Source organism: Amphiura filiformis, chromosome 12 (genome assembly GCF_039555335.1).
Source record: "Amphiura filiformis chromosome 12, Afil_fr2py, whole genome shotgun sequence".
Taxonomy (NCBI): Eukaryota; Metazoa; Echinodermata; class Ophiuroidea; order Amphilepidida; family Amphiuridae; genus Amphiura; species Amphiura filiformis.
The window spans coordinates 26,299,878-26,325,412 of record NC_092639.1 but is presented as its reverse complement, the minus strand read 5'-3'; the positions used below and the strand labels follow the sequence as shown (position 1 = coordinate 26,325,412).

The 25,535-nt window shown below is 34.6% G+C and overlaps 1 protein-coding gene across 1 annotated transcript; it reads right to left on the bottom strand.

The window, feature by feature from the left end:
• Window positions 1–736: 736 nt before the first annotated feature.
• Window positions 737–20,354, bottom strand: LOC140165991 (uncharacterized). The gene is made up of 2 exons (XM_072189353.1): window positions 19,204–20,354; window positions 737–1,340 (listed from the first exon to the last, which is right to left on the bottom strand). Exons 1-2 carry the CDS (start codon window positions 19,738–19,740, stop codon window positions 1,293–1,295), a joined length of 585 nt encoding a protein of 194 aa, XP_072045454.1. The 5' UTR covers window positions 19,741–20,354; the 3' UTR covers window positions 737–1,292.
• Between the last annotated feature and the right edge of the window lie 5,181 nt (window positions 20,355–25,535).

Genomic DNA, 25,535 nt, shown 5'->3' with positions numbered 1-25,535 from the left:
TCTATTTTATAACCCGACGGTGTTGTGTTATTCATTTTTTTCACTGAAGATGAAAACAGTTTGTCCGGAAAACTTTGATTTCTTCAATTGGAAACTTTCCAACTTTAATTCTTTGGGTTGTGCAAATAATATTTTAACTTTCCAAAGAACATTTGAGCCAAGAATGACAATGATCAAGTGTTTACAGTTTACGTGTGATTTTTGATACCATGCAACATTAATATTGAAGTTTTAAAAGATTTAAAATTTGCATTACAATTTAATGTGTGTGAGATTTTTTTAAGCCAGCGGGAATTCTTTTATGCCATAATTGTTTATGCAACATTTATATCAACATTAACGAAAAAGATATTTACAAGTATCGACCATCATCTTACATTCAAGCTTTCATTTTCAATATCGTGCAGAATTTCAAATTTGAACAAAACCTAATTATTGTTTAAAAAGAACGAGAAGGATTTCACAGAACAAAACATGAAGCCCATTGACAGTTAACTATAGTGCGCATAGTGTTGAATGATCTTTCGTTCAAACTTGGAATGAAGTGAATTGACGCATGCGTTATGTAATCGCTCATTTATTCGCAATCAGTCAACGATTCCAGTGAAATTGACGTATAGGATGCAGAATAAGATAGGCTACACACTGATGTTTACATTTTCGGATTCTGATGTCTATATCTCGACTTACGTCCAAATTCATTCGCCCGGTATTTTGTTCTGGGACACCCTGTACATGTATATAAACACGCAGTATCATGATATCACATAGAAGTCTCAAACTCTGAAGATCTTACTTTTTACATGTTGTCTTTTCTCTTCAAATGTTTTCTACAGATGCCTGTCCATAAAGTCTTCATTGTTTTGTATTTCCATTAAGAACTGTGGCCTGTGGTCGCAAGTTATTGTTGTTTCCATAGAATCACGGAATGCTTCGATACAATCATGGAATGTATCATTAGAGATAACTGAGTTTCAGTAGACATGTATATAAACATGCAGTATCATGTTATCACGTAGAGGTCTCAATCTCTGATGATCTTACATATAATTACATGCTGTCTTCTTTTCTAAAGATGCCTGTCCATAAAGTCTTCTATCATCAATATTTACATTTAAAAATATTTACAATATTATAACATTTACAAAGTAATAATGCACATTTCCCATCTGAAAGTGAATTGCCAAGCAGTCAGTCACAGCTTTAGTCCAAGTTTAACTTTCAGTGATTGTTTGTCGTTGTTACTACACAATTCCATCTGATAAATCCAGCGACTGCATAGTGACCATTTACTAGTAGTAGTATCCGCCATGATTTTCCCCGTACTCAAACCCATTGCACTGAAAGAAATAAAAGAAAACAGAAGAGGAGAGTAATCGTTAGTTATGAGTTTAAAAAACAACAAACAGACAAAATAATGAGATTCTGATTAATGTAAATAGTGTGTGTACCGTCGTTACGTCGTGTTTATTACACACATGCTTTTTCCATTACCAGCAACACCATGTTGTATAAATTCTGCCACACGTTTATTACTGAATAAGGCTTGTTCGTTGATAAGGGCGGATGGTGTTTATGTGTGTGGGGTGGGAGGCGGTGTGGGGGTCTGTGGGTACACGATGGGTTAATTTGCAAATATCTGTTTGAAATCCATGGTACGAGTATTTCGTATTCTTTACTAGGCCTTTTAAACGACCTTGAAGGCATAAACTATAGAAATAACACCTTTTTTTAACACTTCAACACAATATATTTTAATATAAACATGTTGTTAATAATTATTGTTATGAAAAACCCTTGTAAACGAGTTGTAGTGTTAATCGTAATCGACGTGTGAGTGCTACAATAAACGCGTTGAAGTGATTAAAAAAAAAAGGTGTTTCCGGGAATTTTTACAGTGTATAAGAGACACGTAATTATTACTATATTTGGTAACTGATTAAAACTAATATTTTATTATTTATTTCAATTAATTACGTGATACGATAAAACCTAGAGGCTGTATACTGCTCCCTAATTATTTCCCGCACTGGATCGGTAGCTGGGTTAGCCTTGATCAAGGCTTCCTCCTTATTTTTTCTCTATTCATGCTCCTCATAGGACCCCTGTATAATCAGTGGTAGAAGTAGGCTATCTTATACTGGACTCTCTAAAATTTTTAGTCAGGTCAGAGCGCTGGCAACATGAGCTAAGGAGGAAGTGTGCCTTGTGGGGTGGGCGTGGTGGCATTTTGCTCAAACACTACCCCTGCAGTGCACAGTATGCCTGGAGTAAAGTAAGATAAGAAAGTCCACTATCTGGCCTCAACAATTCAAATGTCAAATCAATTTGTACAAAGTTATGATGCTAAATAATTATTTCAAAAGAAATAGCTTTTGTATAAACAGAAATTTTTGGAAAATGTGGCAAAGCTTCCATGAATTTTACATTCATTAACTATGGACGCCAAAGGACTTGAAACAAGTCTATAGCTGGGTCGGCCAGCGGACGAGAAGCACGCCGCGCCGTCTACCTCGCGCCCGCGCGCGATCGCCTCATTCCATCTACCGATTGCATGTGCTTTTCTTCCCCTTGCAGGTGATTCGCATATCCCTCATTTACAATTTATATTTAACTCCGTTTACGCGACACGTGATTTCAAATCAATTTGAAGACTCAATTATATTCAATAGCCAACGGGATTGACAATTTGATACTAGCTGATCAAAGCCACTTGTGGTGTGATTTCCACATTATTAACCCACTCAAGAACGTCGATGTTGCTTAATGACTTTCAAGGGTCGACCACTTGATTCATGTTAGAATAATTTAATGATTTTCAAGTGGTTTAGCAATTCCCGATCATGCCCCGACTTACTTTGTCTCATAGTGTTGTCAAATTATGTTTGTCAAATTACAAATTTGTTGGTTTCCAAAAGGTTTCCCGAATACTATTTTTATAATATTGTCATGATCATTTCCCAAGCAAAAACAGTCCAAAGCAAGTATCACAATGCAATTGTTGAAAATGTAAATTTTGTAGGCTTTTTTGGGGGACATAAACACAATTGTTTTGTTAATTTTGCAGCAATAAATGGTCTACATAGTCTAAAGAATTTGGTATACATTTCAATTAAATATCAACAATTAGACTTTTCTGAAAATCGAAAATATAAAAACTTCAACTTTAAAAAAAAAAACCGAATATATGGCATTTATATTTCATGTTTATTTAAAAATAAATCTCAAACATCGTTTATGTTGTCTGGAATCAATAATTTGTCATAACAATAGTTTTTGAAACATTTACAACTGTTGATTGTATTAATGATTAAACAATTTAGAAACAAATCAAAATTTGAAAGTAGTGATCGTAACCAATAGACAATCACTGACATACGCGTGTCTTACACGCGTTTGATGATATTGACCAACGCTGACCATTCAACATGGAAACATGCCCACGTGCCACACGTGCTACGGGCGGTGAAAATCATACGGTATTACTACTCGTAACATCGTTTATCGCGCACATGTTTGGGTGGACAATAAATGTTAGTAGAATAAATTGTTTTTGCTACAACAAAATGCAACATTTTTTGTTACAATTGCAATGTTAAATGGGTTACCATTATACCAATTAACACTAATAAATCGATCGATGTAAAGAAAGTGTAATACACGCCCATAATAATACAGACTATGAAACGTATCATAAACACTTTCAATGGCCAAATTGGAGTTATTATTTTTAATTTATATTTTTAATTTTTAATTTTTTTATTTCATATAGTTTAATTTTACCATTTGCCCTCGTGGGATGAAATACGAACACAAACAAACTTAGGCAATACCATCTTATAAACGTGAAAACATCGGTACTTTAGGATTATGCAATTTGTTATATATTCAATTCTGATACCATAAATGTAAATTAGAGTTATTTGTTAAAAGGTTTGAATCAGATTTGATGGGCAAAATTATGTGCTTCAATGGCATCTAATATCATACAGTGAGAGAGCACGAAAGAGGCACTGGTTATTTTTTCCACACATTCCTGAATTCTAGTGCTGCTTTACGAACGTTTATTGTATATATCGTAAGAATTGTACATGACCAATGAAAAAGCCCAGTACAAATGTCAGAAAGAGAAAAAGAGAGTGGAAAGAACAAAGAACGAATGAAAGAGAAAGAAGAAAAGACAGAGATGGAAATAACGAAAGGATGATTCAACTTGTCGACATTTTCCACAATAGTCTTTTAGAAACAGGTGTGTTTTTTTAATTACATTATTACCAATCTATGTCACATCACCTATGGACACTACTAGGTTCCTAACATGTACATGTATTAAGACACAGTTCCTTGACCCATATGTGAATGTACATAAACTCATGCTCAATAATTTGTGGTCATGTTTTGGAGCTATCATTGGATGTTTATGAACTGCGCCGTTGAAAATGATGATATTTTGGCCCTTAGAGTGCAACTCCTATTATTATGATTGTAATGATATTCATAAGAAATCCCTGTCATCCACAGGTCCGGAAACTGTTTCTGAATAAGAAGTAAATTGAAAGTCGACTTCAGCGCAAGGCCCCGGCGCAAGGCATGTATTGACGAGGTTGCGAAAAGACACCTGCTCATTTTATACGCATAATATTAACCCCCACTTTACATCATGATCAGACATGTAGCCGATATAAGATAGTTATAGGATTGTGCAGATATATAGTTATAAGCTATGTCGTTATTGCTATACATTTGGAAACAATTTTAAATCAATTTTATATGTTCCTATTTCCAGAAACCACAATCTGACTGAATCCAACTAGTTTACATTTTATATTTATTTAAGAGCTACTAATATGGTGTTGATTTTTTTTTGTAACAAAAAGATCTACAGTAGATACCACACCATAATTTTCATCGGTAAAATGCATTTAGATTCCCGTTTTACGATTACTTTGATATGATGATAGTGAAAAGAATGAAGGCATTCGTACAAATTCTGTTAAAAGCTTAGAAGGCGTGTACAACGGGTTTATTGCCCTTGCAACGCAGAATTCAAGACCAAGAATCGAGTGACAAAATGAGGTAATTATTACACGAAGATTTCGTAATTTTTACACACTTGACTTGTTTGACTGGATGAGACTTATGATTAAGTCATTGCCATAGCCTCTTATCCCTGGTCCTGTCAGCTTTGCTTTGCTTATATCCCAGCTCCACTGCTCACTTTCAATCCAATAAAATCATTACGCTTCAAATAAATGCTGAGGGCATCAAATTGTTCATATGTTTGTTATCAAAATATTTAAGGTTAAAAGAAATGGGAACTATGTTGAGTCTTTTCTATGTTAAATACTTCTACTCCTAAATCTCATAAACGAGCATTAATTAAAAGAATTTGATAATGCTTTGTCATGATTTTGTTTTTGTAAAATGATTATAATAAGCGGATTAGAAGTTAATTGTGCATTACTAAATATAATTTTACCATAATCATGCACATAGTCACATAGTCATGATTATATTCCCAGATTTATTGTTAACATAGCGTGCATGAACAATGCATTATTAGAAGAAATTAGTTGTCACTTCAAGATTTTTCATGTCGCAGTTGAAGTTCAAGTGTTGTTAAATCAAACATTTTGTATCGTTTGTGTATGGTACATTTAAGGTTTTCTTGTCGCGTTGCGGTTTTGAGTACATCCATTGTAACATACAAGATCTTGTTGTATATATGATTTTCATGTGCTGAAATATATTATAATTCATTTATTTGTTAATATTTCATCAACAGATCAAATAATTATAATGTCGTGCTGTCATCTCAAGTACACGTACAGTTGTACACGCATTGATTAATGATATCATGTTGTGTTAAAAGTACATGTTTTTAATTATTACGTCCTGTTGCCAATACAAGTACACGCATTGTTACATGAAAGATTGTCATCTTGTGTTAAAAATGCATGCATAATAAATACATCAAAGATTACCGTAACAAATAAATATATTAAAATCATTAAAGAATTGCACGCGTTGCCGAAATGTTACTTGAAACAAATTAATTGTGTGTCCTTTGACAACCAAGACAGCAAAGGGCATTCTGATACCTTAAAGTGATTCAAACTTTTACAAGTGTTTGTAATAGAGGTTATCCACTTTCCTCATGTGTCTAACAAAGTTCCCGTAGTATTCCTCATTCAAACCGATTCAATGCACGACCTCGGAGTAACCTGCATGACTTTGGCGGGCTATTTTGAAACAGCCATGGTTGCACATGCAGATACTTCTTTTGAAAGTCCGAAACAAGGTATAGCATTCGCTGATAGGATATGCAGCTTATAGAACACGGACAACCTCTATTGTATGTTATCGTAAATTTGTATTTAGAAAGAAACTTTCGTAAATTGATTAATCTATAACAAGCGAACGTGTGTCTGCTTTCTTGAAGTCGTCACTTCAATATCATGAAATTGCGCAATTACTGCTTCGTAAACCTTTAGCTTAACACTTTGAATAAGGAATTATTTAGAAAGAAGTAAAATTGGATATACACAAACACAACTATTGCTGCTTATGTTCGCCAGATTATATTATTAATGGTTTGACGTTGCATGATTAATTCGTCCAATACATGTCACTGTGCAAATTCTAAATTCAACTCGAGAAATCACAGTAATAAGTAAGTTCGATAATTCTGTACCCCGGAGGCTTTGAGTTAAATATACATATATTAAAAAAACCTGAAATCTCTAGCTAGCTAACTTTATTCCCAGGGCTTAACTAGTATTTGACGTTACTGGATCAAAAGAAGTTAAATCGATACAATTGCTTGGTTTCCCCAGAAACCATCCAGAGAAAGGTAAAATGAATCCCTTGAGTTGGCAATCACCTGCTCCGAGTTCCGGTTTTTTTGGCTGCTATGCTTCGGCCGCTTCGGTATTATTTCCAAGCGTACTGAGCGACTTTGTGTGCTAAGAAGAACCCCATAAATCCTGCACGAAAAGGTATTGAAAGAGACTGATATGACGAAGCTATAAAAAGGATTGATGATGATATTACAAAATAGATGATTCCACTTGATAATGTGACTGATTAATTTGGTATCACTTTATCGGCGCTACCATATTTTGTTACAAACAGCCATCAATTACTTTCATAGTGTTTTATATCGCTTGTAACAATTGAAGCAATATCCACAATTATTTAAATAAATAAAAGAGCAATATTTTTCCAATTTCAAAAAGGTTAAAGCCGTATTGTACATTTCCATAAAAAATAGATTAGTAAATCTTTTCCATAAAATGTTAGCTTTTACTGTCAGATATGTTCCCTTTAAAATTTTAGCCGAACAACTGAGGTAAGCAAAGGAAACTGGAATTTACTATATACCAGCGCCTACCAGTGCTACGTTACGGTCCTTTGATGTGTGTACGTGTATGATCGTCCCACACGCCATGTACGTACTGTGTTATGAACATCGCGTACGCGTTCGACTAATATTTCCAACATAATAAACCGTCTTGTTCAGATATATATAATCTGTGCGTCTTAATAATATAGTTGTGATTTATCGCGGCCAGCTAATAACGAGTTCTTTTTTCACTGATTGTAGCTTTCATACATTGGGTCATGGGCAGGTGCTTCAGACGCTTGGCTGCACTTGGCTGTGCTTAATCGTAGCGCCAGCGACGCATTCGTTAAAATGAGTGCAACTTTATAAAGAGAAAGAAGGAGCAAATCAAACGATAGCAGTCCTACTACATATATTTCAACATCATTTGTAAGTAGCTGAAATAGATATTAATGCATCAAATGTTCACGTTCCCGCCCGGGTTCCCGCTAACGTTACAATAAGTATGGCAATGTACAACAAAAGCTTAGGTATGCCAAGGGGAATAAATGCTATATTAAGGTACAAGTGTTCTGTTGTAATTTCAGTGTAATATTTATAGATAAAAAAAACCTGCCCGTAGTGTTTTGAGGCCCTTGTGTATGAAAAACAAACAAGTAACATTTAATGACGTTTCATATCATTAATAAACAACATGGGTGTTTCATTTCGTTCTCTAAAAGAGGAAAATATTTGAAATGTAATAGCCTATATGCAGTGGCGGCACCAGGAATTTTTGTCGGGGCATGGGGGAGGGCAAAGTGAATTTCTTGGGGGAGGTCAAAATCAGCAAATTTTGCGCAAATTACCTCAACAAGCGGAAATTCGCGTAATTTTCGGATTTTACCTCAAAACTGGGGGGCAAGAAAAATATTTGGGGGGGCAAATGTCCCCTTGCCCCCTCGTAGCGCCGCCACTGCCTATATGTTATGAAACGACAAAGAACACGTCTAATATACGATATACGTTTTTTAAGACTTCTAAGGGTGCGCTTAATGTATCATATTCATAATACCCGAAACTTCGGAGAAAACAGAACTTGGGTTTCTCACTGGATAAGTTTAGTCCTCAAAGTATTGACTTGCTTGCTTCAATTTTATACTTTGATTAGTGAGTGGGTCACTATTAATCGCCAGCTTAGACCTGCCCAAAGGACGTGTGACCTTTTTTTTTCTTTTCAAAAGAAATCTGTCCACTCTCGGTTAAAATTTATGATGAAAGAACATTTTATAAGAGTTTAATGTCTTGAAGGCAGGGCATAATCGTGCACGCAGCTGCAACGGCCTATCCACCCCTCCTTGTATATATGTGGTCTATAACCAACGGTCAAAAACAAGAGACAACATCGTTGCGGGTACAATTTCCACCAATTATTATCCATAAAAGATGAGGACATAGTTTAGCCCAGTACCTATAAGCCGGCTTGTTTTGTATCATTGATGGGTTCAATTTAACAAATGCACAGGAAACGTATTGGAGTGATAGTCTTCTTGAGGCTATTGCTTTAAAAGGCAATATTTAATACACCAGCGAGTTAAATCAACTTGAGTAACTTGACGCTGAGTATAAATTGACTACATGACAATATTGTGAGGCTACTTTTACCGCCTTGCTGCCTCTGGCGCGCTTCTATAAGATACGCGAAAATTAAACAAGTCAACGGATGTAAGTTAGAAACTGTTTCTTTCCTAGTTTCTTTAAAAAAAAAAAAAAATGAAAGAGATACTTGTCACTTACGGCTTTGCCTAGCTACTTTGACCACCATTTACTCAGTTAGCATGAATATTAATTGCAAATCCTTTTCTTTTGCCCGCCTAATATTTTCATAAGCTCAAGTGTTAGACAATAATGCTTATTGTACCTGTTGATCAAAACGGATTAGTTTCTTGAAATGTCATTTTTCTATCTTTTCAAGTTTCTCCATCACATCTTCCTTGGGCATTGTACGACATCACTGTTTGACAGGTTATTGAATGTGCTTTGTTAACATCTTACTCTTTTATGGTGTCTCAAAAATCGAATTTTATTGAGGCTATTAGGTGATCCTTATATTATATACCATTGGAACCAACAGTTTTACCTCCTTTCTAATTTGCGGATCCACGCCTAAAGCAGCTTACTCCTTTTTTTGATATAAGTCATTGTAGGTTTTCTTCTTTTGAAGTTATGTCCTGATGTTTTATAAACTGAAAGTACCTCTTGTCTTCTTATTGTGATAATCGTTAATCAATAAATTATTCAATACTTCAGATTAACCACAATGCTTGATAAACGATCCATTAAAATGTAGCACCAGAGAGCCGATCTCTTACAAAAGCAAACGTCAATGTCGCTCCATAAGCAGGAGATGATGAGAAGGACAGAAGCGATTTATTTATAAAACCAAGAACAATGAAAGACGATGAAAGATAATGAGTTAATAAATTATTAAACAAAATTTGTGGTTAGAAACTTTTTGATAAGTCGACAGAGGCTGCGAAAAAAACTAACCATGCTAACATTTTATACTCATCATTATTTGAATAGCAATGCATCAAAGTTTGCAAACATATTTTCTGTCTTTCCTTAACTGCTTTTAATATTCTTAAGCTATTTGTACTTTATTTCCATCTCCTTATATTTTTAAGTGCTTTAATTCTCAGTTCATATTTTTCCATTAATTCTTTCTTTTCCTTTCATCATTCTAATTTTTCCTTCATTACTTGTCCCGTCTCTCCTCTTTCCTGCAGCGTTCTCTCTAATCTCTTATTCTTATTGTTGACATTCTTCAACCCATTCAATCTTCCCCCTTTTCAGCCATGTCAGTCTAAGTTGCATCCTTTATTAATTCTCTCTTATACGTCGTTCCTCCTAAGTTTTCAGTATACGTTTCAATCTCTTCATTCCCTCTATTCTGTCTAAGTGGTATCCGGCCGTCCACATCTTTGGGCCGCACCGTCACTTTGTCCAGCGAAACAAAATTAATTAAAAAAACCTTGTTGAATGATTTGCCGAATTTGTAAATACATAGATCGATATCTTATGATAAATAACAAGCCTGTATAATTGCTCTAAATGCCACAATTGATTTAGGAAAATATTGGTCATTGATAATGAACTCTTGTGTTTAAGCTTTTAGCAAGATAGCGACACCGATAGTGTTGTTCTGAAAACAAACTTGGTGGCAATGTTGAGCATTCATTTCACGGATGAGAACCATTGATCTTCTACTATTATTGGCAAAGGCCACGTGTTCAACTTATCATTGATTTGCTCCAGAGATAAATACACAAAAACGCCGTGATTTCTCAGTTATGATTATAGATTGGATGTCACTTCGGTTGAGTGTTGACATTTGTATACTTTCTTGAAAAAAGTTGATCATAAAACGCCTTGCACGTAAAAATTACAAAATTCAAAAAAATTGCACTCTCTTTACACGACGGAATTTGACCTGCATTGATTCGCATCCATAGATGTATGACATCTATAATGTACAGGTCATATTCAACGAAATGAAGAGGTCAAAATTGAATTGACAATGAACTATACCTAAATGTTACTAAATCACAATATTGAGTGACAATATGAAGAACTATAACCTCTCTGAAAAGGGAGCTACATTTGATGACCGGTACCAATTGGCTACAAAAGCTTGGGGTCTCTTGTTTTTAAGTTGATAATTGGTCAATTCATTTTAATAAACATACGTTTGTAATATACAAAGAAAAGCAATGCCAAACAGTTATATACCTGATTTTGTAAACCGCTTTATCTTATCTTTAACCTATGTCTGAATGTGTATACATCTTTAGCTATTAATCATAACAAATATTTGGTAATATTGACAAGGTGAAAACAAATCGATAGCCAATTATATTTCAAACAAGACTAAAGATGACACAAAATGATCGATGATCTTTGTTAAGTCAGCGATCAAGTACTACACACGTCGCGCGATAGATAATTTGACGCTCAAGTAACCATCGTCATGATTGACTGAGAGTATAGTTCCTCGTGGAATTTCAGTTGAATTTCTGTTGAAGACACCTTCTGTGTCACAATCTTCTAAATCACAATCTATTTTCTTAAACAAAAGACTATAGAGTATCCATATACCGTACCATAAACTATTTGATTTCTTTTCCGGGGTCATTAAAGTCATTGATAATTTGTTAATTTCTGAAAGAAAAAATCAAAAAACACTGAAATATATATATAAATAAATAAAAAAGTAACAAAAAGTAACACGGGCACGCGTGTGACAACGAAATTAGTAATCAAACACAATTGACCTTCACAGGTTTACTTGATACTGTTATTATTTAATATTTTGTTTTCAGAAAAAAAAACAATGGGCATAATGACCACATCATCGCTTTTGTTACTTTAAAAATAACAAATCTACCGAAGAAAACAAATATTATGTATGTGGTTTGGTAAAAATATATATTTTGTTACTGCGTTATTACGTTAAACCCGATAAAAAATAACAACTACCATGACTACTGCCATTTTAGTTGATACAAAATCCATATTTTTATCATATCATAAAGTCACCTGTCAAATCTGTCGTCTTGGAAGTTGGGATGAGTTCATTCAGTGGGTAAATAAACCGCAACTTGAGACTAGACTAAGGTTTTATAATGTCTTTTAGACGAGACAAAGTAGGATGTACAGTGTTGTACTTGTGGTAAGATATATGCTTTAATTGAATCAATGATAATTAAGCAAGTCGCAGAAAGTATTGTCAAGGTGTTGGTTACAAGTACGCCAATAAGCACCACTTCATAATACGCTTGATTTAAACAGATCAAATATATTTTTCATTCATAGCAATTTTATGAGTGCTTGTTATTTAAAACGTTATCATTTTATGATCAGCATGATTCCTTTATTTTGTGTGGTTTGAAACATGTTTCCGTCCCTTTTAATTAGGTACTGGACATTAATGGTGAAGCCGATCGGAAAGGAAAAGGGAGTCATAATGATGGTAAATATAGCTTACGATTTTTGTCGGCATCAAACAGGGTGGTATAAACCTCCTTTGTAAACATTGTTGTAACAAACACTAATTTGGTGTAATTATCAAACCCAAACAAGAAAGAATAACAAAAACTTGAACAATAGATATAACACAAAAGGTTTAAATACTAAGGTCGATTGATTAAGCCAATTTGTAGTTTTGACAAATTGATAAAAATTCATCTTACTGATTTGAAAAGATTATTATTTGTGACAAGGTTCTAAGATATAATCAAATTAACAAATGAAAATGGGAAAACGGTTTGTTGTATTGTATTTACATGTTTATTTAGTACTTGAATTTGTTATTTCATCTCTTTCAATAAATCTTTTGTTAAGACATTTTTGTTAACCAATTATTCATTGCTTATGAACAGTATTTTGTGTTATTTATTCAAATCACTGTACCTATATTTTTATGTCATATTAAAATTGCATCATATTTGCTAAAAAAATGTATATTCAAACGTATAATAAATCTTATTAAGTTATCGTGATTGATCGTGACTTACCGGGATTTTTTTATTAGTCATAATTAATGTTATCATGTATATAACACATTTCTCTATGTTTATATTTGTGATCGTTCTAAAACATAACATCATAAAGAATGATAAATGTATTTTTCGTCACCTCAAAATGAACACGTTTTTATTTCAGAACAGTTAGAAATATACGGTGTCTTGTTTTGTAAACAAATCGCACCAATAGCCCTTAAACCAAGACATTCATCGATATAATGACAGTTGTAAAGAATTTATTCACAATGAAGAAAAGTTACTTAACCATGTTATCAGCGGGATTGTTCACCTCAAAGTTTAAAGTTATCAACACATCCAAAATGAAATATAAATGATGCACTGTTTTGCAGTTAATTTGGCCCTTTAGTACTTAAACGAGAACATAAAAACACCCAAGAATTATAAACTTAGTTGTAAAAATTTCATTCCACAATGAAGGAGATTGACTCAACAGCGGGTTATATGTTAATATTTTAAAGTCTCGCTAATGAAGCGAAGTCACACAGAAATAAGCAAGTCCACAAAACACGATTCGAAAACTCACAATATTTGTCTTATGCACGTGTCTAAATCAGTTTCATTGCACTTGATTTGGTGTTAATGAATCGACTAATAGGATTGAAACCAAGTAAGCTCGTTTGTTTTTTTTTTGAGAAAAAAAATCTTTACGCAAGGACGTCGTAAATCTGATTTTAAAAATCATCGTGATAATAAAGGAGTATTAGATTTTTCAACAAAGCATTTGCTATATACAAATTGAATATTAGTTTAGGAGATGCAATTAAAACGTTATATGAACCTTGTCTATCTATACAAATTTCATGCAAAGTAGTAAGTTTGTTCCACTTGCCCGAACTACTCAATATGAACTCACTTGTAAGCTTTCGTGAAGTTTTGCAAAATAAACGTAAAAGGTTTCAATACATTGGTCACCTTTTCTGGCATTTTCTAAATATTATGCAATTATTGTGATCATTGTGAAAACAATACACACTAAGAATATCTGAACCTTGTTTATCTGAACAAATTTCATGCAAAGTAGTAAGTTTGTTCCACTTGCCCGAACGACTCAACGAATGATTACATTAAAACTTTCAAAATTATCTTTGACAAAAATACCATTTGACAAGAGTGCCTGAAAGCAATTTGTCTACACGAAACATTAATCAATATCATCATTGTTGCGTTGTACGGGTAACACCCTTTAATCGTACTGTCGCAAGCAATAACGCAATTAGCGTGCTCTTTCCATACACTGCCACACCGTTTGCCACAGTCGGCTCACTAGTAGCAGCGTTTTGTGAGTGTTATTTTAGCCTCTCATTTGTATCACTAAATGAAACCTTCCAATGAACAAGAGTTGCAGTTGAACTTAAATGAAGCCATAGCTTTTGCTAAACAGGTCGCGTGTCTAAAACCCCTTGATGGACAACTTGGAGACAGACTCCTCTTTTTAAACTGACTTTTGACGGCTTTGGTAGTGACATCACTACAGGCGGTCTACTTTCTTCAGCCATCAAAAGAGATAAATACCCTTTTCAAATTCTCGGACCAACAGCGTTGATCTAACAATCTTTCCCTCAGAACCTAGTGACCACTCGCGTGTTCATACCCTGCTTAATGCACCTCAAATAATCTTTATAGTATTTTTTCTATGGAAGTTAAAAACTTGATGCGTTCAGTTTGGTGATGAAAATGAATACCGTACTATACTATGACTTTGGGACAAAAAAACGGTACATAGTTAATTCCCTTGGGCGACTTGTAAATGCATCATCTGAAGGGGGAAACACTTGTTCAGTAGGATTTTTAAATGTAAGGATTGCTCCAGTTTCCAAGTATAAAGCTAATCAATAAAGTTATAAATGCAGATGTGCTTCCATGATGCAACATTCGATGATGAAAAGTAACAAACGATATAATTTTAACATCTTGTTCTTACTATGTTGTCAATAATTTATTAAATTTGATTGAAATTAATGATATTGAAGGTGTTCAGAATGGCAAAAGCGCAACGTCGTGTTTATATTCATGAAATAAGCTGACAAACCAGCTGCTTGTGCTTCCACTGGGTCTGTGACGTACAACGAGCCCTTTGCACTTTCACTCCATATACTTGGCATAATAGCCTAAAAATTGTGAACTAAAAACAAATCTGGTTTTTCAAAATCCTCATTAATATTCATGAAGGGTGTGTAAGTTGAAAGGACAGAAACTTGTAGAATTATTAATTTAAAAGTACTAAAGTAAGAATTCAAACGAACAGGTTGTATTACAACTGTTGGAGCATATCAATTGGGTTGAAATCACAGCCAATAGTAGTGATTTTTTAGTAGAATTGGAACCGCCCTTTATTTGTTTGTTGTTTTGGTAATCATATGTTGTCGAATTGAATTGAAATCATAGCCAACGACAAGGTGATTTCTACAGAATTGGAAAAGCTCTTTATTGGTTGGTTTTGCTTTTTTGAAAATTATTGTGGAATTGACATTCCCCTTTTTCTTTGTTTACACAAATGGGATAGTAAACACAAACAGCCACTAACTGGTGAAGAGAATCGACGATCCGTTGCACTTGATCCAACTTCAGTGCCCAGCGCGACTGACGGTGTTCTCCCGTATACATTTCTCCTGACTCTTCCCGTACTACCATGACTACCATTGATTCCCACGTGCAATGAAAAAATATCAAATTAACTTCTGTTATGGATCACTGCTGATTATTTAAATCATCTTTTTGTAGATCTTAAAGACATTGTTATTTTGTAAGAGTAATTGGCTATCTCATCTTTTTCTTTTGTGTATTAACGTAGGATAATTTTCTGGATGCCAATATAATAGCAATTAAAGAACTTTACCGGGTGGTTAAGTTATAATACGCGTGTACCTTATATCCGGATTTTTGAATTATTTTTCACCAATTCAGTCTATTGTGTTATATTTTAAAACCAATTTAGAGTATATTTGTAATTCTCCCACACTATCTCTTTCTAATTATTTATGGTTGGTCACGTATAATTTTGAAAAAGTAATTAGCCTATTTGAAAGACAAATCTTATGTGAAAGTTGTTTTTCGATTTCATAAGTTTTACTTTCGTTCCCTATTTTCTCTAATGTTGCTTTGTTATTTTAATTCTAAATAAAAAATAATGTTATTTTTCCGTTCTCATGAACAATTTCTACGAAGTATATATTTATCAATGTTAATATCTTTGTTCAATATCATGACAAGGGGAAAATGTTTTAACATCTTTTGTATTCTATTCGTTGTTGTACATTATAATCTTTCTTTCTTTCGTTATTTCTTTCTTTTCTTTTTTCTTTCTTTCTTTCAATCTTTCTTCTTTTTTTTTTTTTTTTCTTTTTCTTTCTTTCTTTCTTTCTTTCTTTCTTTCTTTCTTTCTTTCTTTTCTTTCTTTTTTTTTCTTTCTTTCTTTCTTTCTTTCTTTCTTTCTTTCTTTCTTTCTTTCTTTCCTTCCTTCCTTCCTTCCTTCTTTCTTCTTCTTTCTTTCTTTCTTTCTTTTTGTTTCGTTTCATTCGTTTGTTTTCTTTTGCATTATATAATGAATATAGTTTTGTTCTTTTTCTGTCTTGTGTTGCACCTTTTTTTTACATAATTTTTCTGAGGTTATCTGTGTTATTATTTGTTTCCCGAAATATCGTGTCTAATAGAATGAATTTACATCAATCTTAACGAATAAGCATGCCTTTGTAAATATGACAAGTAAACTGAAACTTATCTTTTACCAAGCGACGGAAACCAGCACGGTCGCGTGTTGGCCTCATAAAAATAACATGATAAAGGTAAATACCCATAATTATGTTAACTTTATCGAACGAGTCCAGCAGTTTCATCATATACATGAAAAAAGAAACGCGTGCATATATTTTGATAATCACTTCCATCACTTTCCTTCACATTTTAAAATCAATTAAGATCCTAAGAATAATTTACCAGATTTAAACCGTCTTAAATATGTGACAATGATTGAACACGATATAGGAAACATATTCGTCGACAATGCGCAACACGCTTTTCGAGTCACCAGCGCGTGTTGTATGAAAGTATGCCGCAGGGAGGATATAGCCAATCCCCGCTGGAATTACAATAACGCGTATATCTCAGGTCTTGCGTTCCTTAAAAAAGGATTCAGAAGGTACCCAAACTTGCAACTTTACTTTAAATGTATTGTTTTGCTAAACCAGGATTACGTCTTTGCTGCTTGTTATTGTATTATGATTTTGACGTCCGTTGGCTTTAATCTATAGCAGATAATAACAAAAGGACAGTAACTTTTGAAACATTATTTCGTTAAAAAGCGCGTGTGCCCTGCGGAATGTGTGTATACACGGGGTCTGTAAACAAGATAAACCACAACAACAATCTCTTTGAATGACTCTAACAAAGGGCAGTAAACAGAAATCTTTGATCGACAAAGTTTGGTCGTGCAGTCAACCATCTTGTTGTTTTACCCGCCCTAAAAATTCAAAACGTGGCCATTTTCTTCCATTTTAACGATGCCTAGAGGTCTCTTCGTATGCTTAAATTCGCATTAGCTTAAAATAATAGAGTACTAATCCCTCTGACCTATATTTGATCTTTTCAATTTTCCTTTTTGTTTTCTACGTTGGTCTTGATCATATTTCTAAAATAGAGTAAGACAATATCTCTACCAAGAGACACGAAAAAGACACGGTATGGCTGAACATTCAAATTGATAATTGATTTGTTTAGTACCAAGTGAACTCCAGATTGAAGTGGGTATGATGAGTATGCTCTGTGCAAATAGGAATGTTAGATAGCCAAATGTAAAACTCTCACCAAGCATTCTGATTTTGCCGGGCTGTCTGACATACTACTGCATTACAATGAACATGACTTTGACATGGAACATAATGCATTCCTGGTACGTAATGTCAGTTTGTTCATTGGTTGCTCTCATAAGCTTTAAAAAAGACAAAATGTAGTTATTAGCGTAATGTAACACTATTTACATACTCATAAATATGAGCGCTATAACTTGTTAAATTAGTTATTTATTTCATCATGATTGGATCACAAGTACCATGCTCTTCACTTTTTTGAACCCGGTGCTCTTTGGCACGTGCTGTTGAGCGAGCCATCAAGCCATAAATTCCACTCACAGCCCATGCTCAACTTCAAAGTTATCAAATCTTTGAAATATCTTACCAACCCAAATTTAATTTTTGATTTGTTAAGTGTGCTGATTTACCTCCACGGGTTAGGAGACAAAGATACAGGTATATAGGTAACGTGTTAAACCAATACGTTTTCCTTTCTTTTGTACATGAAGCGATTCCTACGAATTTTTTTATCATATCAAGGACAAGATCCAAAGTATTGCACTTGGTATGGTAGTATAATGATTATTGTGCAAGAGGACACGTTGTTGGTTACTCATGTGCCTACCTTCGTCCCAAAACCGTAGAATGGGCCATCTGCTATTGGAAATAAAAGATTGTCTTTTTACAATTTCATAATCAGACTTAGAGAAAGTTCTCTATCCATTCATGACAGGCAAAGTAAGAGAATAATAACCGTAAATAACAATAATTATATTTAAAAGACGCCAGCTCTGTCTCTCATATTCTTTCCACACACACAAAGGTTTCATTTCCATTATTGTTTATCTTTATTATAATATCTCGCAACTTTTAAAAGTCATATAACGTGCCTATCATATAAATCTTTTTGTAGAATATCTGTATATTTATTGTTTTTCTTCCCAATTAAAAGAAAACAAAGGTATAGTACCTTGGCACGGTTCCCACGATTGCTTTGTGTTTATTTATCTTAGTTTTATCTTTATAAAACTCTATTGGAATTCGTCACACCGAATAAATCCCTGGTGCGTGGATGGGTTTATGTGCGCTTATGCGAGACCGTGATAAAGACCTCAATTAAGTTTAAAAAGCGTTTAATTATCGTTGCATGTACCTTAATGAGTTCGTAGGTAAATGATTTTAGGTCCGTTGTTACTATAAAGTCTCTCAAAAGAGGTTTTTATGTCGAGCACAGCTGAAATCCAAGAGATAACACTGACGAAAAATTATCTGTCTAGCCATTTTATGTTACGGAACGCTCGTATTGGGATTTTAGCGGTTACCGAGCGACTCGCTTACTGTGCTGATTTGTTTTCTGATTAAATTTATCCCTGAGAATAAGAAATAATTCTTCATAACACACTTGCAATACTTAATTTTAACATTTAACATCTAGAATAAGCCTAAAGAATAAATCTTGACAGTTCCTTAAAGAAAGTTTAATGCTTACCACAACAGCCGGCTCAGGATACGGCGTCCACTCGGTATAACCCTGATGAGGCGGTGCATGCTGTAAGGGAATAGTCATACCAAGATTTTCAAGTTCTTCCAATCTATGTTGCCTATTTGCTTCTTCATCCAATGTTTCCTTGAGATGCATTATGTAATTAATAGCCGTTCTAAGTGTCTTAACCTTGGACAGTTTCTTATTTCTAGGTTCTGTCGGGATTTTTCTCCTGAGTCTGATAAAACCTTCGTTGACTAGCGACACTCGTCTGCGTTCCCGGGCGTTTCTTCTCTGCACGAGATGCGGTTCTTTATCCTTTGCTTGTACGGCGGCTTTACTGCTAGAAGATGAATTTGATGAACCGGAGTTTTCTCCTCCCGTGCGCCCGGTAGCTCTTCTCCGTGTACGGAGTAGTCCTGATTTTTGTCCCTGTGTAGTGTTTTGGCGTTTTGGTATAGGTTCGTCGCAAGAACCATCACTGCTACCAGGTGATGATAACATCATGTCCGAGCGATTCCCGCTAGCTGATTCCGATGCCATGTCATCAACGATTTTGCCACGGAATGGTATAAAAAAACTCGAACTTTTTTCAATGAACAGCAATGACTTCTCAGTGCTTCAATGCTTAATGAGCAACGTCGTCTGGTGATTGTCTTGTTAAGTATATATAGTTAGGATGGGCAGAACGTATGGTTTTGTTCCAGTAGTGCAATTTGAAGTCAACACCGTGAAAACCGCATCGATGGTTAGTTTTTCTTTCGTTGTGATGATAGAGAGAACTGGCCAAGATTGCAGCACACGTTCAGTAAAATGGTGAATTAGCTTCAGAGATCAACCATGACGGAGGCACGTGCCGTGCCGATCTTTAAACTGTCTAAACCTGATAATCTAACAGTCCGGATTACCCTCTCGAATAAGATAAATTAAAATCTCACCGCACAAGTGTCACTGATAAGTCATCTAAATGTGCAAGCGTTTTGTTTAATGGTTGACTATCAGATAGATACTGCGTACTGCATCTAATCCCGCGGCGGTATTTTTCCAGATTTAAACGAAATTAATTACACAATTATTGTCTTGTTATATATCCACACCTCCGTTGATTGGTTTAACCAATAGCATGTCTTCTAACTCACTCCGTCTCTTTATCATGTCTATCAGCTCACCAAATTATGCTAATAGCGATATCATGTCTCAAACGACACCACACTGGTGAATATATAATTATAAGTTAATATTTCCTTTTTGTGCCTGCTGAATATATCAGATGAGCACCTCGTACTTGAAGCTTAAGTATCTCATTAATTATTCATATCGTGTTAACTACATGGATTTGACCAAAACAGTGCCATAGTCGAACGCCAGCACGCGCAACTCGTCGTATTGTGCTGATATTCCCAAAACTAATGCGACTTTCATTTATCTCTATTTGTGGTTTATCCCGCTTCATCATTTTTGCTCGACTTTTACGAATTTTGATAGGTTGGTGCCTGAGGCTCAGCGGGGCCCAAAATGTAGTCACACGCAAGCGCGAAGGGGCGATATACAGGGGGCTGTGACACTTCTAAATCGTGCTGCCACGCAGAGACCACTCACGAGCGGCATTACATAGAACAACTTTGACTCAAGGCGCATATACCACAAGCAACACTGTTTTCAGATAAAAGACGGGATCATCTAATTGGGCAATACAAAACAGCCTCTTGACAAGCGTACGGTTTTAATTGGTAACTTGTTCTCATTCTTTATTCTCTTTGAATAGACACAAGGAAATGTAACTCCTTTTCCAATGAAAATAAGACCTGCCTACGAGCTCCACTTTTCGATTAACTCGTCAGCGAGTGAATATAGTTCAGTTAACTTCTTAAGAAGTTTAATCCTCTCCCTTGCAAACGACCATTTTTTTAACTGTGTTAAAAATGAAATACATTCCAAAAATATTTGTAATTGTTTATTATATCGGAAGCACCATTCAAAAAAATATAATTACCGACAAGTAACATTATTATCCAGAATTGCATTCCTGGTTGATAAAAAGCCTTTGATTTTAAAGAAAAATTCTTTTAATGACAGTTTATGCCATAGACACGTGAAGTCGTTTGGAAGTGAGGAAAAATCCAAGGCTTATCCACAACACTTAGGTATATATAATATATAAAGATTAATTGTGATGTTTTGTCTTAGTTTGAATAACAAAAGCATATTAAAAAATTGTGTTTTAAGGCGGAAGTCTAATGATGTCTCGATCGTATATTAAATTGGCATAATAAGCTGTGATTTATCAGTCGAGTACTTGGCAACAATTGTCTTAGTTCAAGTGTAACAGTCTGTAAGGAAGTTAATTACTCATACGTTATTAATTTAAGACATGAATATATTAATTAATTTTGACTGATAAAGATAAAAATTTAAACTAATTTTATTCTGTCTGAGAATAATATATGATTCAACTTAAATGATTTGACAAATAAAAGGTGGGTTTTTATTGGTGAAAAGGGGCGTCAAGGGGAACAGCAATACTTGAGGAAAAAAAGCCTTTAGGATATAGATTACATTAATGTACTTATGGTTTTATTAATATCTGTGTGGTAAGCATCTGTATTTGAATAGGATTATGCTGCTGTTATAAATCAGCTGACCCTGAACTTGGTCCTGGCATTGGAAACTTGATTATTATACAGGGTGAGTAAAGTAAAAAAAGAGCAATAGTGCAAAGAATGCATCTTTATTTTAGAATCAGGTTGAATTCTTTAGGTTTTAAAACGTTTAATAATGATATATTTATTGGTGACCCTGTGTGAAAAAATGAAGTAATTAACATTTACCGTTCTGTTATTATGACACATTTTATGGCGATACCCAATTTTAGTATTTGTCCACGAGATATCGAAGACACATTAAGGAAGCCATCTTGATCCGGCAAAAGGGGGCCAACACTTTCAACCGAGACGAGGGCAACCACTTCCTACCCCACATATATGACCAATTACTCCACTCCAAAACGCCACCAACGTCGAGTTCCAGCAGGAAACAGACGAGGAGTGTGAAAGTTGATCAGTCAATTTGAGAAAGTACTACGGTGTAGTACGAAACGTCATTGCGGTATGTTTAAGATCTTTATACCGAAATACATTTGGATTTGTACAAAAGAACAAAAGAACATTACATTTGCAAATATGAATTATGAACAATCCTGATGAATTTATAAAAAGGAAGGTTTTATTTCAAACTCTAATGGTGACCCGCAGGTCAAATTGCTAGAATTGTACATTAAATACAACTAAACAGACACAATGCAATTTGCAGGCAGCAGCTTAATCAGCACCAATATTGCAACATTGAAACAAACAACTATACAAACATCCAATCCAACCCAACCCCATCCCCCAGTAGACAATGAGGATAAAGTGCCTTGCCCAAGGACACAACACGTTGGCACGAGCGGGGCTCGAACTCGCAACCTGTGGATTATGAGTCGGGCGCCTTATCCACTCGGCCACACGTGCTCCACAATTATTTATGGAAAGAGTTTATTTTACGAGATATACCTGTTAAATTACATTTGCAAATATGAATTATGAACAATCCTGATGAATTTATTTATGGAAAGAGTTTGTTTTACGAGATATACCTGTTAAATTACATTTGCAAATATGAATTATGAACAATCCTGATGAATTTATTTATGAAAAGAGTTTATTTTACGAGATATACCTGTTAAAGGTTTAATTTGTGGATCACAGCCAGTAATACGAAATGGAACATTGCAAAGATTTTACAATTTTAATTCGTGCTAATAATATGGTTTTGATTTTTGTAACAAAGAAGGGGCAGACACCACACCATATTTTTTATCGTTTTACAATTACCATGATTTGATTATATGTGGTGTAAATAATGACGACAATTCGTACAAATTCTGCTTAAAGCTAGAGGGCATGTACAACGAGTTTATTCCCCTTGCAACCTATCATAGCTGTAACGCAGAATTGAAGTCAAGTATCGAGTCGACAAAATGAGGTAATTATTACACGAAGATGTCATAATTTTTGCACACTTGATTTGTTTAACTGGATGAGACCTATGATTAAGGCATTGCCATGGGCTCTTATCCCAGGTCCTGTCAGCAAAACCCTACTTATATTATATCCCAGCTCCACTGATCACTTTCAATTCAATAAAATCATTACACTTCAAATGAAATGCCGAGGGCAAAAAATCGTTCATATGTTTGTTATCAAAATATTAAAACGGGAACACTGTTGTGTCTATTCTGTGTTAAGTACTTTTACTCTCAAATCTCATAAACGAGCATTAATTAAAAGAATTTTGTGTGCTTTGTCATGAATTTGTTTTTGCAAAACGAATAGAAAATAATTGTGCATCACTAAATACAATTTCAACATAATCATCTTCATATGTACATAGTCACATAGTCATGTTAAATTACCAGATTCATTGTGAACAATGACTTATTAGATGGAAGGGGTTGGCACTTAAAGATTTTACATGTCGCACTTGAAGTACAAGTGTTGTTAAATCAAACATTTTATATTGTTTGGGCAACGTTACATCAAAGGTTTTCATGTACATCAATTGTAACATAAAATATATTTTTAAAATCACTTGTATACTGGTTTTTATTAATTACTCTGCATTGTCACATATAAGATTTTCATGTATTGAAATCTACAGCCTGTCTCAAAAAAAATTGTGCAAGTGAAAAACGTCCTCTTTGGCAATTAGAAAATACTGATGTGACATGATGCTGTTACGAGTCGTACTTGACTCAAGGCCAAAATCACCTTTTACCCGAACTCACACGAATGCACAACGCAAATACACTGTTTGTTTAAGCTAACAAAATCTTAGTCTTTAATTGAAAGCAAGTTTTGTTTGGTACAATATAATGACAACAAATGCACATATACACTAATCAAATATAATCACTCTTTATCTATTTTGTACTTAGCCAGCATTCTTCTTGGCGATCATAAAGTTCTTGCAATGTTCTGGACGACTGATGTAATATATCCTTATTCACTTGTCCTGCGAAAATCAGCGAAGTCCAGTGAACACTTGAGTTTATGAATATCCTTGCGTATGAAATCCTCACACAAAAATGGCGTTACTTTCTCCTCCAAACTCCTTGCGCTGCTTGCTCCAAACTCAACTCCTTGCGCTGCTTTCTCCAAACTTGGTGCTATTTCCACCTTTCACACAATATCTTCAGGAAGCAGGACTGCGATGCAGTTGTCCCCACTTATTTTGACAGTTGCGTTGAATCAGAATACCAGACTTCAGCAAGTCGACAGAAGAATATATTTTCCTTTCTTGGAAGACGTATTCTAGATCTTCTCCGACAACACTGGCAAATAGTAGTACTTTGACTACATAAAATATTTCTGGTTTGCAATTTCCTTTCTTTGAAGGAATTGGACTGTATTAAAGCACATTAGCTAGCTAGCCCAGATCAACACTATAAACTGTGTAGAAATATGTTTACCTTTTCTTATATACCAAGGGAAAAACCCCATTCTATCAATAGGCTATTACTACCTTCACACTATTCTGCAGTCTGGGAAATTCCAAAGTCTTAATTATAACATTAACCTTTCACATTTCATCACTTCCTGGGGAATCCCCTGACATCACTTCCTGAGGGGAATCCCGTGATATCATCTTCATTTACCTCTAGGGGTATTCCCATATGTGACCGTACACCACGAATGAGCCGTAAATGTCCTCAATTGTATTCTGAGTTACAGTGGAAAATGGGCATGAAGGTCATATTCATAGGTATTTCAATTTGGTGCTACGTGTACTATCTACACTAAAATAAACAGTCAGGAAAGGGCATTTTGATACCCTTAAGGTGATTCAAACTTGTACGTTTACAAGTGATTGTAAGTTATCGTAAACTAGAATAAAGCAAGACACTTTTGCAAATTATAACAAACAAGTTTGTGCTTTCTTGATGTCGTCAATTCATTTACCATAATATTTACTAAATTACTGTTTCGTAAACATTTAGCTTAAGATATGTTGGAAGGAATTATTAAATAACACAAAATAAAATGTAGAAAAGGGCAACTTTCTATAGACGAATCCAACGAGCCAAGTCATGGTCAGGATTTGGTCGGCCATTACTGGGTCCCCGCAACACCAAACTGGTGTTGTGACTGCCCAATTGGGTGGATTAAAGCCGCTTAAAAATCGATGTTAGATTATTTTGTGTTGTAAACTGTCATCATTCTTTTGTCTACGTGTAACACGGGTGATATAATGCAGTTTAAAATACCCTCCAAGGCCGTATCATTTCACATTTTAGGTGA